This window comes from Arvicanthis niloticus, chromosome 24 (assembly GCF_011762505.2).
Source record: "Arvicanthis niloticus isolate mArvNil1 chromosome 24, mArvNil1.pat.X, whole genome shotgun sequence".
NCBI lineage: Eukaryota > Metazoa > Chordata > Mammalia > Rodentia > Muridae > Arvicanthis > Arvicanthis niloticus.
In genome coordinates, this window is record NC_133432.1 from 42,793,114 (window position 1) to 42,808,927 (window position 15,814).

General features: G+C 47.7%; 1 protein-coding gene across 2 annotated transcripts in view; it reads left to right on the forward strand.

The window, feature by feature from the left end:
* Flt1 (fms related receptor tyrosine kinase 1) overlaps positions 1–15,814 on the forward strand; it is a 161,927-nt gene that overhangs the window by 142,959 nt on the left and 3,154 nt on the right. For both annotated transcript variants that reach the window (XM_076923906.1, XM_076923905.1), the window contains exons 24-29: positions 310–421; positions 2,343–2,442; positions 9,209–9,314; positions 9,896–10,038; positions 11,879–11,963; positions 14,025–14,119. In XM_076923906.1, the coding sequence (XP_076780021.1) occupies positions 310–421; positions 2,343–2,442; positions 9,209–9,314; positions 9,896–10,038; positions 11,879–11,963; positions 14,025–14,119 (641 nt within the window). The remainder of the gene's footprint in view (positions 1–309; positions 422–2,342; positions 2,443–9,208; positions 9,315–9,895; positions 10,039–11,878; positions 11,964–14,024; positions 14,120–15,814) is intronic.

Below are 15,814 nucleotides of genomic sequence, written 5' to 3' on the forward strand. Positions count from 1 at the left end.
TCTTTACCAAACCCTTAGTGTCCCTATGTAGGCAGAGAGGGGACCATAAGAACGCAACTTTTTTAAGAACCATGGAACAAGGACCTTCTGAGTGTATCAGAGAAGTCTACTTGCCATGCTTGGTCTCCCGAGGCTGGGGGATGCCTCTAATGCTCTCTTTGCAACCTGCCATGTGCTCTATGGTTTTCTCTGGTGGGGGAAACTGCAGCTGCTCTGGTTCTTCCTAAGTGTTAAGTGCAGGGGCCCCTGGGCCCTGGGTGTGGACACTGCTTTAGTTTGCATCCTCAAGGCCCCATCGCTGTCTTCCAGACTCGACTTCCCCTAAAATGGATGGCTCCGGAATCCATCTTCGACAAGGTCTACAGCACCAAGAGTGACGTGTGGTCCTACGGGGTGCTGCTGTGGGAAATCTTCTCCTTAGGTAAATGTGGGGGACGGAGTGTTTGGAACAGCCCAGAAGCAGACGTCTATGTCCTGTGCAGAGCATGCGGTGGACACACCCCACCTTGAGGTCTGCCCTTGAACTCACTGCAGACCCAGGCGGAGCTGCCTGTAGGTGACAGTGTTAGATGTACAAATACCCACTACCAGAGAGTGTTTAAACCATTATCAGCAGAGTCAGTTGGCAGGAAATCTAAAGACAGAGCTGTCAGTCTGTCCTTCACCCCTCTCTCTAACTTCTCCAATGCCAGCTCTCTATGCGTCCGCTGCCTCAGAGTTTCTTCTCAGGACAGGCCCTGATGTACACAGCTGGACCAGTAGAAGGCAGAAGGCATTGTTAGAGGCAGCTGGCTTTCCTCTGGTGCCTTTGGTGTAAATACACATATACACATGTACATATATATTGTATGTGTGTATACATGTAAATACACATACACATGTAATGTGTATGTGTTACACATGCACATAGTGTGTGTGTTGTACCTACATGCTATGTCGGAGCACCACATGCATGCAGGCCGGGAGAGGGCATCAGGTCCTCTAGGACTGGATAGATGTGAGACTGGAAATTGAACCTAAGACCTCTACAAGAGCAGCCAATGTTCCAGCCCATCCACTCTGGATTTCTGGGAAACATCCTCAAAGCCCTATTCCTATGCACACAGGGACGCTGTGAGGTGACCCAAGTGTGAAAACTAGCCAAGAATCTTTCAGGCTTTGCCAAAATGAAAAAAAAAAGAAGAAGAAGAAGAAGAAAAGTCTTTCACAGCAAATAAAATGCATACAGTAACAGCCCTAGGTTCCTGTAATGTGTAAAAAGCATTCCCCTGCTTTCGATGACAGGCACCTGTTGCTTCCAGTCCTTGAAAGCAGCACAGTAGCTCTGATGGCCTTGCAGTGACTCAGTGCCAAGCCCTGCGCGTCTCCCAGCTGCTTCCTCCAGCAGCCATCACTAGACAGCGCAGACAAACGCTGTCTGCATGGCTGGAGGAGGGCTGAGCGGAGTATCCTGTGATGCCTTAACCATCCTACCTAGCCCAGGCTACCCACAAGAGGATTGGCTAGGCACTGTTAAATAGGCTGGCAAGGACAGTACCCGCAGCTCTGCAGAATCTGGAGCAGCCCCCATCCACCCTAGTCAGCCTTGCCCTGGGTACCCAAGGCTCAGTCCCCTAGACCTGTCATAACCCCTCATTCCCAAAGCCTCAGAAGGCCGTTTTTCTGAAAAGTTGGAGTGGTCCGTCAGTAGCCCAATCCAAGTTCTCGGTTTTCCAAAGGGAGGTTATTAACTCAGGCCATGGGTGTCTACGGACCAGATTTCCTTAGGGTTGTTTGTGGGGCAAAGGCAAGAATACTTCTTCAGATTGCCTTTTTCCCTGACCAAACAAGCAAGTGTGTACACAGAGACAGCCATGAATCAGCCAAGGATGTGCCTGCCCTCAGGACGGACCTGCCAAGCAACTCTCTGTGTTGGGATTTACCTCAGTCACTGGAAATGTATCATGAAAATATCACTGTATACTTATTTTTGGGTTTTTGAAACAGGCTCACTAGATAGCCCACACTAGCATCAAAATAACAATTCCCCTGCCTCAACCTCCATCCCAAGAACTAGGATTATAGTTATGTACTACCTTTCTCAGCTAAAACATCACTTTAAAGAATTGAGGGAAATTCTGAATTGCCCCTCATGGTCTTTTGGGTAGGTTTGTTTGTTTGTTTGTTTGTTTGTGGCAAGGTCTCACTTTGTAGCCCTCAATGGCCTTGAACTCACAAGAGATCCATCTGCTTCTGCCTCCCAAGTTCTAGAATTGAAAGTGTGCACCACCATGCACCCACCCCATGGTCTTTTGTACTAGAAACCTTAACACGAGTGTGTCTTTCCACACCATCCCCTGTAGGGGGTTCTCCATACCCAGGAGTGCAAATGGATGAAGACTTCTGCAGCCGCCTGAAGGAAGGCATGCGGATGAGAACACCGGAGTATGCGACACCTGAAATGTAAGCTCACACCTCCATACCCCTCCCCCTCACACACACTGAGAGCTCATGGGGACCCTGGGGCGTGTGGTAAGGGGCACAGGGTGCCTGGGATGGGGTGTGAGTAAGGACACGGGTTTATTTTCAGCTCCACTCTTCAGGGATGCCATCTCAGTCCCTACTGGGCTCTGCTGTGTCGGGAGTGACTTCCTGAGCGGGGATGAGCTCTGGATCTATCCGTTTCCTCTCAAGGACTTTAGCTGGGAACTGAAGTCAGAAAGCCAGACAAAATGAATGGCACCTGGGAACTGAAGGCAAGACCTCATTCACTAAGCAGAGCCTAGTGAGCCAGGCCACCTCAGGTCAAGGAGAGGGAGGCCTGTGAGGCACAGCTCTCCCTCCGCAGAGCCACGGGAGCTTGCTTTGTAGTAGTGCTTGCCAGCATACACAAGGTCCTGGGGCCATCCCCAACCCTGCATATACTGTGCCAGTAGTCATAGCACTCCAGAAGTGGAAGCAGAAGGATCCAGAATTCAAGGCCATTTGCAGTTACGTATAAATATCAAGGCTGGTTTGAGCTACTTAAGAACCTGTTTCAAAGAAAAAAAAAAAAAAGAACCTGTTTCCAAAAACTTATATATAAATAGATGATAGATAGATAGATAGATAGATAGATAGATAGATAGATAGATGCATAGATGCATAGATGATTGGTAGATAGATGACAGAAAGATAGGTAAATGATAGACAGATGATTAATAGATAAACAGATGATTGATAGATGATAGATACATATATATATATATATAAATACATAGAGGATATAGATGATAAATAATAGATAGATGATAGATGACAGAAAGATAGATGGATGGATGGATAGACACACAGACAGACAGACAGACAGATATGTGGGGTAGCTGGGAAGCCGTGAGAGCTCTTGACCAATGGGCTTGTGGAGGTGCCTTTAGGAATGAGAGGAGATAGGCTCTGGGCAGCTCCTCCATCGTCAGCGGGCAAGCTTGACACTCTTGGGTACCATTTCCTGTAACTGTGCTGTTTTAGCACTCTGAGGCCTCAACAGGAATGTGATGACATTTGCAGTTTGGGTGAGCTGCTGACAAGGACTTGAGCCTCCCTGAGGTGGCGCCACCTTTCCTGAACTGGCAGGCGGCCTCTCCTCCCCACCCACACACAATGAGATCCTGCAGAGCCCTGGGCTGGCCCTTGGGGAGGAGTGAAGGACGGAGAAGGAAATGTGGGCTTGGCCAAAGGGGCAAGGTCACTGTCTCTTTTTTCATTTTCTCAGGACCAAGCTAGGTCAATGCCAAGACAGGGAACTGGATGAGAGAGGCACAGACTCAGACCTGAAGGCAGGGAAGACACGGAGGACTCTATTCATGTACTTTAGGGAAATACAGTGGCTAGACTGACCCAAGAACCTCTGGACTATGGAGAGAGTTGCTTTAGACTTGGTGGGATCCTTAACCCCTGCAAAGGGAGCTGAACTCAGGTCACTCTGCACCCAGTGCTTTTGCTGCTATATCGTCTCAGTCCCACAATCCCACACATCTTCTCAATCCCACAATCCCACACGTCGTCTCAATCCCATAATCTTGAGTAATAGGTAGGGCAGGTGTGATCACCTAACCTCGGAAACTATCAAAATATGATAAGTACAGCAGCATACTTCCTGCCAGCTAAAGAACAGAGAAGAACTTCAGATGCCAACCTTAATAATAATTGCAGTAATTGTTGTTCAGCTCATGACAGACAACACCAGGCCAAATGGCTCCACATGAGGTTTATTCAGGAGTTAGGGCAAAGGTGACAGCAAGAAGAGTGGGGGGGGGGGGGTCAGGAGGCTCAGCCTATTCATATGGATAGTGACATAGCCTCTCGAAGGTAAAGGTGGGAGGTGAGCCAAGTGGATTCTGGGACTGTATGGCAGTTACCTTGGCAATGATGTTGAGGTCTCCTAGATGTGATATCACTGGGTTCGGAACCAGTCCTGATACCAACAGTTGTTATCAAATGATCCTGGCTAACTTACTATCAGTAGTGGTTGCAGGTAGCAGGCACTGTTTTAAGTGCCTTGAACAAGTTTAATGTATCTACTGCTCACAATAACCCCATGAAGTATGTGCCAGCATCAGCTGTATTTTACAGACGGCAAACCAAGGCACGTGACATCTAATATGATCTGACCAAGCTTCTATTGCCAGTCAGTTATCAATCAGAGTCCAGAACCCAGGGCCCCTGTACAGCTCTCATATTTATCAGAATAATTCTAGAAGCAGGAAGTCATTCAACTTTAGACTGAAGAATTGTCTAAAGCCAGGTGTGGAGGTGTGTGTTGTGATCCTAACACTGGCAAGCCTGAGGCAAAACCATGACAAGTTCAAGGTCTGCCTGGGTTACAAAGTGAGACCTTATCTCAAACAAACCCATGATAAACAAGGCTCCCCTAGACTTATCAAGCCTTTGTGTGTTTCCATAAACCTCTTCCAGGTAGCTCACAGGCCCCAAATAGCCTACAGGGTATGGTTCAGAATTTAAATGATAAGATATGGCTTTGTAAATATTTCCTCAAAAGGAAGATACAGGACAGCAGCCATGTTCTCAGTCAGCCATGTTCTCTGGCAGCCATTTTCTCATCATCTATGTTCTCAGGCAGCCATGTTCTCAGTCAGCCTTGTTCTCAGGCAGCCATGTTCTCAGTCAGCCTTGTTCTCAGTCAGCCATGTTCTCAGGCAGCCATGTTCTCAGTCAGCCTTGTTCTCAGTCAGCCATGTTCTCTGGCAGCCATGTTCTCCAGCAGCCATTTTCTCATCATCCATGTTCTCAGTCAGCCATGTTCTCTGGCAGCCATGTTCTCCAGCAGCCATTTTCTCATCATCCATGTTCTCAGTCAGCCATGTTCTCTGGCAGCCATGTTCTCAGTCAGCCATGTTCTCAGTCAGCCATGTTCTCTGGCAGCCATGTTCTCAGTCAGCCTTGCTATCAGTCAGCCATGTTCTCAGTCAGCCATGTTTGCAGGCATGTAAGAATTGAGAGGATGAAGTCACCTCCTTGTTCCAATCACAAGAAAGTGATATGCTAACACAGTGCAGCTCTACTCAGGTCTAGGACATCCAAGACCTGAGCTGGGGCTATAGTGATGTGTACCAGAGAAAATTAGGCTAAAAGCCTGTGGACTCCTCCTACAAGCTCCTCAGCTGGTCTTGGATGCAACTAAACTCCTACCCTCATGCCAGCTTTACTTAGTGGATAAAACTGTAGTAACATTACATTGAGTTCGTTATCCCCAACCCAATGCCCGTCAATCAGATACCTATCACCCCACACATGTGTCTGCCTTGACCTGTCTTGCAGGTCAGGGTGTAGAGTGAGAAAAAAACAAACCAGGAACACACCTGGATTATAGGTCTTGCTGCCACTTTTACCCTGGAGAAACCAGGGAGGGGAAGGCCTGGTTAGTCACATCCACCAGAAGGCTGCTCTCCCATCCCTGCTGTGAGATGGCAGTGACCACGGTGGCAGAGATGAGGCCTCTGCAGAATGAAATATGCTCCCTACTCAGTAGCTTGGACCCCTCTGTGTTTCCTCATTCCACTTTTCCTCCCTCATGCTACCAACTTTAGAATACCTAAGTCAATATCTGATGTTCTTTCAGCCAACTTTGGAAGCCTTAGACCATGAAGCTTGAGTGTAGTCAGGAAGAATCCAGGCTTAATGTGTTTGTTTGTTTGCTTGCTTGCTTGTTTGTTTGTTTGTTTGTGGTGTTAACTGTCTTTGTGGCATGTTTTCATATAAGTAAAACTCCGTAAACTGGTAATATGAATAAGCGTATTTTAAACAGAGACTCGTGTATGATCTAATGAGGTAATATGGCTTTTGCTACTTTTGGCCTTTGGCTGGCCGCATGTTTGCCCAGGTGGCCTGAGAAGTTCCCTTAACCACCATTCTGAGGGGCCATATGTCGAGAGTCTCCTAAAGAACAGGAACTGTAACCCAGCCTCAGAGAGGCAGTTTCTGTAACCCCCATGACTATGGTTTCTGCAAGGTGAGACTCAATACAGAGGTGCCCAGCATTCAGCCCAGGCACTGACCTCCCAAAACCTCCCCACCTGCCTCCAGTGCTTAGGACCAGTGCACTTTCACCCCCACCCCTACCTCCCACCCCCATTTCCCTACTCCTCTATACCCCACTCCCTTGCCCCAGCCCCTATCTCTCCACTCCTCCACCCCACACATCTTCCCACTCCCCCATCCCCCCTCACCGCCCACACCCTGAGTGCACCAAAGTCAGGTGAAATGGAGTACATAGGAGAGTGCAAGGACCTGAGAGTCACCTTCTGAGGAGTGTGTTAGCCCTTGGGCAGGGAGAGCTCAAAAGCAAACACGTGAAGCATAGATCCTTAGGCCTCAGTGTGACCTTTCTAAACTCTTTTCCCTTCATTGAAAACTTAAGTTGGGTATGGGGACTCATGCCTATAATCCTTGCACTTGGGTAGCTAAGGCAGGATTACTACTAGTTCAAAATCTGCCCGGTCTACATAGAAAAACATTGTCTCAAAAAACAAAGAGGGAGATGACACCAGCTTTAGGGCCTCTCCTACCCCCAGGAGATTTATAATAAAGTTTGATTTATAATCAAGTTTGTTGTCTTCGATTTCAAAAAAAATGAATGAATGAATTAAAACAAGCTTAGGACCTCTGCTGGCCCCGGACCTGTGTCAGAAAGCAGAAGCTGAATCCTAATAGACCGCTCCTTTTTAAAAGTGTTTAAAGCCAGATGGAGCTTCTTTTATCCCAGGAACCTAGAACTGTGTCCTTGGGCTCAAGGGCCTTGGGGTGCGTTGCTTTGCCTCTCAGAGCTGCTACTTAAGAATGCCCTTTGTTGCAAAGGCATCAGCTGATGTTGAACATCCTTGTACCTGACAGTGCAGTGATGTCATCACTGCCTGGTAGGGAGACAGATGGAGAAATGTCCAAGATGGCCTTTCAGAGGTCAGTGTGGGAACAGCCAGATTCCTTTTGAATAGTGGACTGTTTCTAAGTTCTGGGGTGTGTGCAACATAGAATTCCCCCACCCCCCTTCTCTTTGCCTGCTGTCTGGAAGGGCAGAGCTGGCTCTGTTTATTTGTTTATTTTCAAGACAAGGTTTCTCTGTGTATTCTGGCTATCCTGGAACTTACTCTGTAGACCAGGCTGGCCTCAAACTTAAGAGATCCACCTCCTGAGTGCTGGGATTTAAGGCTTGCACCACCACTGCCAGCCAGAGCCAGCTTTTATGATAGCAAAGACCTCTGGATACTGGTATGAATCCTGCAGGAGAGTTTGTCTCACACTTTGGCCTCTTTGCTTGTCATTTTTCCAGTTGCTTCCTGCCTTAGACCTCCCTGTGTCCTTAACTGCTTTGTCAGGTAGTGCATGTCGTACTACAAGACAAGGGTACCCTGAAGAGACACCAGGGACTGTCAGGGGCAGCCTGTGGCACTTATGTAGCAACCAGACGCGTAGAATGATTCCCAGGATCCCTTGGGCTTTTCCCAGAGCTGCTCTCAGCTCCCAGCATTTCAAGTAACAGCAGCACTGACTGAAGACTCAGAGCAAGCACAGCCTCTCAGTGCTAGCGTGTGAAGCCTGTGCACACACAGAATGTGGAGCTGAAGTCCTAGGCCACACAGGCTAAGAGTGATCTAGTTCCCAGGTCCCAGTCCATTCCAATTTGGATCTGGATCTGATGTAGTCAGAGTTCGTTCTGATCCAAAGGAGAGGGGGCAGGAGGGAACATGGGGTAGGGAGGGGGTTGGGGGCACTTGGCTCAGTGTGTGTAGGGGTCCCCAGCATGTGCTTTACACAGGGAGTAGACATGACTGAGAGAGGAACCCGAAGCCCATGCTGCTAAAATAAAAACAAAAAACAAGCACAAAAAGCTTGTTGATGTAGGAACCTGAGGACAAGATTTGGCCTCTGTGATATGGAGATCGGTGTTTCCAACTCACAAGCCTAGCCTGGTTTTGCTCTGGTGGTGGGAGGCTACTTTGTCATAATAGGGGCTTTGAAATTCTGGGCAAGTACTAAGCAGCCACATACTGGACCCTTGTGCATGTATCGAGTGACTGCTGAAGGCTACTGTGCATGGACCTGCTTTGGAAACGACTTAGGTGGTGGGCCTAGTGTCTTTGCCTCCAGGTTCTATTGCAGAACCTTCTCAGAGCAGTATAAGATCCCTTCAGAGAATCTCAGGACCACCCCAAGGAAGTCTGAGGATCTTCCTAAAGAAGGGCAAGGACTTCCCCCAAGGAAACGAGGGTCTTTCTATAAGGAAGTGTGAGGTCACACAGATGCCATATGCTTACAAAGAAGCCAGGTGGAACCAATCTCCATTACAACTCAAGAATGTTTTTAGCTTTGGGAACGCCATTCCTCCTCTCGAGAGAGGAGAGGTGCTCCACTTCACACCCAGTCACACAGAGAACCCCTTTCCTATCTATCTAAGTCCACCTCTCTTATCTATAAGACTCAGTCCTGGTACCTAACGAAGGTGCGTCAGTGGTGCAGGAGGGTTATTCTGACACAGTGTGTGCCCCTGCTAGCAGGACCTGACCCACACAGACTGTTAGGTACCAATGCTATAAACCTAAAAATAAAACCACGTCCCATATTATAAAAAGCATGGTTTGGGATGAGAGGTGACAACCCTCACTGAAGAATGTGCAGGGCAGCCTATAGAGACCCCACTGTTCTCCAGCTTGTTCTGTGTGCTCTTGTTCAACAGCTACCAGATCATGTTGGATTGCTGGCACAAAGACCCCAAAGAGAGGCCCTGGTTTGCTGAACTTGTGGAGAAACTTGGTGACCTGCTTCAAGCCAATGTCCAACAGGTAAAGCAAAGTTTATCTGGATCAGAAGGCTGAGTGTGTTCCTAGTTGGGAAGAATAGGAATGAAATGGTGTGTGTATGTGAGAGAGACACACACATGTGACTGTGTATGTATGTGAGAGAGACTTTGTGTGTGTGAGAGAGACATGTATAAGAGAGACACATTTGTATGAAAGAAAAACCGAGAGATGTGTGTATGAGAGATATGTGAGAGAGATTGTGTGTGTGTGAGAGAGAAACTGTGTGTATGAGAGAGACTTGTGTGTGGGAGAGAGACGTGTGTGTGGCCTGAGTGTGCGAGAGAGAGAGAGATGTGAGAGAGGCACATGTGTATGTGTGTGTGGATGTGTGTGTGTGGGGGGGAGAGGTTTGTGTGTGTGTGTGTGGATGTGTGTGTGTGAAAGAGGGGTGTGTGGGGGAGAGGTTTGTGTGTGTGTGTGTGTGTGTGTGTGTGTGAAAGAGGGGTGTGTGGGGGAGAGGTTTGTGTGTGTGTGTGTGTGTGTGTGTGTGTGTACTCATATATGAGTCCTTGCAGGAGAAACTTCAGTGATCTCCCTTCTGAGGTCTACCTTCGGTATTTTAGGATGGTAAAGACTACATCCCCCTCAATGCCATCCTGACTAGAAACAGTGGCTTCACGTACTCAGCCCCCACCTTCTCTGAGGACTTTTTCAAGGATGGTTTTGCAGATCCAAAGTTCCATTCTGGAAGCTCTGAGGATGTGAGGTGAGATTCTGTTCCTGAGTTTTATTACAGAAAGAAGAGGGGACAAAAGAGGAAGAGGGAGCACGGGGGAAAGAAAGGAAGAAATAGAGAAAAGGGAGAATTGGGTATCTGTTCTGCCCCCCGAATCCTACCGTTGTTAACATTCTGCTCTGTTCTATCTACATATGTTCTGTAAGTTGGAGGGGCTATTGATTTTCCTTTTTTTTTTTTCCTAAGCGTAGAAAAGAATGAAGAATAAGACATTGTGTTTACCCAAGTTACCTTATCTTAGTCTAGAACTGTAGCCTGATTTTCATGACATTAACTGTGATTAAACATATGTGAGTCCATAAAATAAATCTAACCAAGAGTGGGTAGCACAGGACTGTAATCCCAGGATTCAGGAGGCCGAGGCTGGAGGATCCAAGTTTAAAGCCAGCCTGGGTTACTTAGTGAAACCGTGTCTCAGAAAAACAACAGCCAAGATGAAAAGTTCCATAAAACTAAACAAAACCAGCCCCATTTCTGTTTTTTATCCTCACCTAAGGAATTTTTACATCTTGCCTTACTGTGGCGGAAACTGGCCAGAAGCTGAAAGAACCAATGGTTATGGGAGGCAGGCTGGCCAGCATGAGTTGATTATAGAAGCTCATGCTACAGTCTGTCTGGTGCTGTGCTGGCATTTTGTACATATCGACAACTTTCGTGTACAAAAACATCCTACATTGATGTACAGAGCATCCTATAAAGCACATATTATATTATCTCTGACAAATAGGGACTTGTCAACTGCAGAGGTGAGGACTTAGCGAAATGTATGGCTATCAAACATCAGAATTGTGTTTGCAACCCAGGAAGTCTGGCCCTCTCTGTCCAGGTTCCTAATGTAGTCTGAGTCCTCTTAGGACAGTTAGACTGTCCTGGGACTTCTAGTGTCATTACCTGCAGTGGCCATCACTCTCAGGCTTAACCTCATTTCCGCTACCAAAGGGAAGGCACAGGATAGAGGTGCAGCAGCTGGAAAACACGGACAGCCATATCTATAACAGGTTTTGAAGCAGAAAACCCAGAGCCGTGAAGGTGACAGGTTGATGTCAGTGCTTATACCTGACATCCAGTCCAAGTGGCTGACGCAGACCCGCGTCATCCAGTTTTAAATGATAAAGCCTGGCTGGGGTAGTAATGGAGTAGAAGGTGGGGCTCAATAGGAGTCTAGCTTAGGCTCTGCAGCCAGTAGCTAGGACAACGGTGTAGCCGGTGAGTAGGTCTGACATGAGCAGCCATCTCATGGGATATCCCACCAGGCCTTTCCAATAGCTTATCAATGAAGGTTGGCAGGTGGTCGTTGAGAAGCCTTGCAAACATCCCTCTTCCTTCACGATTGGATAGTTCCGGTCCAGAATATACCGGGTGGAGCCTCCCCTCAGCTGTACACTTTTGTCAGCTATGAAGTCTCAACAGGACATTTTGTTACTCCACATCCTTTTAGGAAGTTGACAGCAATAAGTGATAAGATGAAGTCATATCGACTCCTGGGGTATCTGTCTCTTGTTTGTGCCATTAAGACACACTTGAGCCAGATGAGACCTCCTATGTCCTCCACGACTGGCATGATTTGACTCCACAAGGAACCGGAGTGGGCCTACGGTTCTCCTGAAGCCCATATATGAAGTGTGAATTGACTACATAGGGGAAGTGACATTACCCTGAGGGTCCCTAGAGCGTATAAACGAATAAGTCTGAGCCAGTTGGTATTTTGGGTGCTAGGTGGAATTCACTCAAGGTCCAGAATGTCCTGGTTCATCGATGGTTGGTATGTGCCTTTTCCCTACCTTGATTATTCTTTCTACTTCTTCATTAGATATGTAAATGCTTTCAAATTCATGAGCCTGGAAAGAATCAGAACCTTCGAGGCGCTTTCACCAAATGCCACCTCCATGTTTGAAGTAAGTCATGACAATAATGATGTGGTGCTCCCTGTCAGAAATCGCTTCCTGTCTAAGCACCAACCCCAGGCAGTGCATAGCCAGTGAGGGCCAGTGATCAGTAGAGGCCAAGGTTATGGTATGGGGGAAGAATAGACAGCCAGAAGTCACAGTGCAGAGCCCATATGAAGAAGGCCACAGTTTGAAGATCTCCTGGAGTTCACCCCAGGGCTATTCTGTTCCACCAGCTCAGGGAAAGGATGGTTCCTCTGCGTGTTCCCTAGGATCTCTTGTTGGCTAAGGGTGTACCCTTCCTTCTTTAAGAGTGTCAGATGTACGAGTACCAGGGCCTTGTGATACAACAGAGTCCTTGTGCAGAGGCCTGGAAGAAGTCCACGTAAAGTCCACGTAGACCCTAGGTCCCTTTAGAGGAAGGCTCTGCAGAAGAGCAGCTGTGTTCCCACCCAGATACACTGGTCAAAGCACACCAGAGTAACCTGACCAACCAGCAGCTTCTGTCATCAAGTCTCTAGAAAGGCCCTTGGATGGGATCAAGTGGGCACTACAAACACAGTGCCGTAATTCAAGAGGAGAAACCTTGATGCTGGGGGCTGGAGCGACGGCTCAGTAGTTAAGAGCACTGGCTGCTCTTCCAGAGGATCCAGGTTCAGTTCCCAGCACCCACACGGTGGCTCACAACTATCTGTAACTAGTTCTAGGGTACCTGAAGCCCTTGTCTTGGGTACCAGGCATGCACGCAGTGCACACACATGCAGGAAAAGAAATATCCATACATATAAGCTAAATATGACCTGAACCTCATCGAACATACAAGATCAAGGGTCACGGTGACTTTAAACTATAAAGACATTTTTTATTGTAAGAGGTAGGATGCCGGGATCGTGTCGTTAGAAATTTTGTGTGATGGCTCAGTAGGGTGGGTCAAGTCCCAGGAACAGCACTGAGCAAACCTCTGAATTTGTCAGTGCCTAAAATGTAGCAAACAAGGACAGCACCTCCACCCACCCCGGGTCCTCACTGGTGTTCAGACAACCCGGTAAGAGCCTCCGAGGGAGGCAGAAACAAAGTATGGATTCCACTTGCTGTTTGCAGGACACAACACATTGTAGTAATGATAACGAGGAGCAAGTGGGAGATCAAGATGACTGAACCTCAGTTCCAGGAAACTATGGTTAATAGGGCATAGGTCATATGCAAATATGCATGTGAAACATGCAAATACACATATGCAAATATACACATATGGCAAGTGCCAGAGACTGTCTGAGTGAAACTTATTCTACCACATGTATAACTTCCTTGAAATTTTATGTACAACAGTAGTCGTAGCCAGACACCAACATTAGTTGTAACATGTGATAATTTGCATGCGTGATAATTTGCATATATAATTTAACATATATGATAATAAGTTTCACATGGAAAATACTAAGCAGTTACATGCAATTTTCCATTCTATGTATGTGAGTGTGTGTCTGTGTGCATGCTATGTGCCTGCCACTGATGTATGTGTAAAGTCCGTTGGCTAAGGTTGGGTGTCTTTTGCAACTGTTCATCATCTTACTGGGGTTTTGGTTGGTTTAATTGATTTGTTTTTTTAAAGACAGGATCTTTCAAGGAACCACGAGCTCACAGTTGAGCTAGAATAGCAGGCCAGCAAGCTCAGGACCTATCTGTCTCCATTCCCTTCTCCTTAACCCCCAGGGCTGGGGTGACAGACATGGGCCACAATGCCCGACTTTTATGAGGACTTTGAGGTTCTTGTGTGTGTCTGACAAGCACTTAATCCACTGAGCCAGCTCCTCAGACCTGTAACTTCCTTTTTTATTTTCTTCACCTTCTGGAAGAAGGGCCTCAAAGTTGCCCACAACAGGCACCATTTTGTCTCTGACAAGCTCACGGATGCCAGTGCAAAGAAAATGTTCAGGGCTGGTGGGCAGGGGCTCTGTTTGCTAAGGGGAGCACCAGACCACACCTCAGAGGTGCCTCTGTGTCTTCCCAGAGTCACTGTAGAGCCTGCTGGGCCAGGCAAGTGAGTCACCTTCCTCTTTCCTCCCACAGGGCTATCAGCTGGACACTAGCACTCTGCTGAGCTCTCCCTTACTGAAGCGATTCACCTGGACGGAGACCAAGCCCAAGGCCCCGATGAAGATAGAGTGAGGAAACGGGGTGGGGGTAGTGGGGGATGCTACAGAAGATGGCTCATGGGTGGGATGTTTACGGCTACCTGGCCTCCTAGTGTTCAGGCATGACAGAAAAGGAACCACCCCCGCAGAGGGACAAGAAAGGGGTCATAAAATTAGACATATGAACCCCAGGTTCTGTGACAAGGAAGACTGGGGCTTCTTGTAACAGCCAGGCTGAGCCTGAGAAATACAGGGCTTTGATGAAAAGGAGCCAGATGGGGCCAGCTGTGAAGGAAGGGTTGGGACGTGTTCACAGACTCATGAGACAACACTTCCCGGTTCTGGTCCTTGGGCTAGCCAGGTCTACACGAGGAAGCACAGTCCTGTTTGTAACCCTGAGAATTCAAACTTCTACAATCAGGATTATCTGCATCCTGATGGATCCATTACCCATGTCTCACTTGTAGATGTTCCCACAATCCCCTGGGGCTTGATCCATGTGGCAGTTCTTCCTTCCATTCTGTATCATTCCGGAATCACTGGTCTCCTGCTATAGAGTGGACTGGTAGAGATGACCTGAGTGGTTCTCTATGCTGAAGGCTACCCAAGACTGGCCACGTACCTTCCTACCTACCTTTCCTGGCTCAAATGCCTGGCTCTCAGGTCTGAACCCGTGTGGACTTTGGCAATGAAGAAGAGCACTGACTGCTTTTACAGAGGACCCCGTGTGGCTCCCAGCACTTACGTGTTGGCCAGCAGCCATCTGTTAACTCTAGTTCCAGAGGCTCTGACAACCTCTTCTGGTGTCTGGAGGCACCAGGCACACACGTGGGACACAGATACAGGAGAACAAAACACCCATACCCTTAACAACAACAAACCAGATTGCCAGCCCACATGCTGTAGTTGATTGAGCTGTGACTGAACTCAGAAACTCCTGCAAACCCCTCTGAGTGATGTGATTTGCACAGTGCACCTAGCCATTGGAGAAATGGGCACTCCCAGGCGAGCATTTACCTTTTCCCTGTGATGCAGTCTCAAAAGTAGGCCGTGGTATTGAAGTTGCAGATTAATGGGCCCCAGTCTCTACAAAGGAAAGAGCTAGCTAATTTCTTTCTTTCTTTCTTTCTTTCTTTCTTTCTTTCTTTCTTTCTTTCTTTCTTTCTTTCTTTTTTTAATTAAGGAGCATGTGGGAGGAAAAGGGTGTCTTGTTTTGTTTTTTTAACTTGATCTTTGATGAGGAAAAGTCAAACCCTAATTTATATCCTCTACCCTGCAATTAAAGATTAACGATCATAGCCAGGTCGGTCCAGGCCAGTCTACCTCATGTAGCTCATAGGGTTTTCTCCATCCCAGCTCTCAGTAAACAGTGGTTCCTGCCACTATTACAGGCAGGGAGAAGATGCCTTTGTCCCTCCCGTGTGCATCTTGGGCTCATGTAATGTATGGTACCCGAGAACAACAGTCTCCTAACCAGTGATGACCCTGCACACGTACGTCTGTATTTCTTGAGACCATTAACCATGAATGTGACAGTAAGGAGGAATTTGTTTCTAGGGGCCAGAATCCAAAGCCCAGGTGTCGGTGGGGACGCAGCCCTTCGGAGGCTTTGTGGAAAGAGGTCTGTCTGCCTCTCACAGCGTCTGTGGCTTCATGCTCTCCTCCGTTTGGGCTGTCCTCAAGCCTTCTCTCTGGCTGGTTATGACCCATTTGTGGGGTCCACCT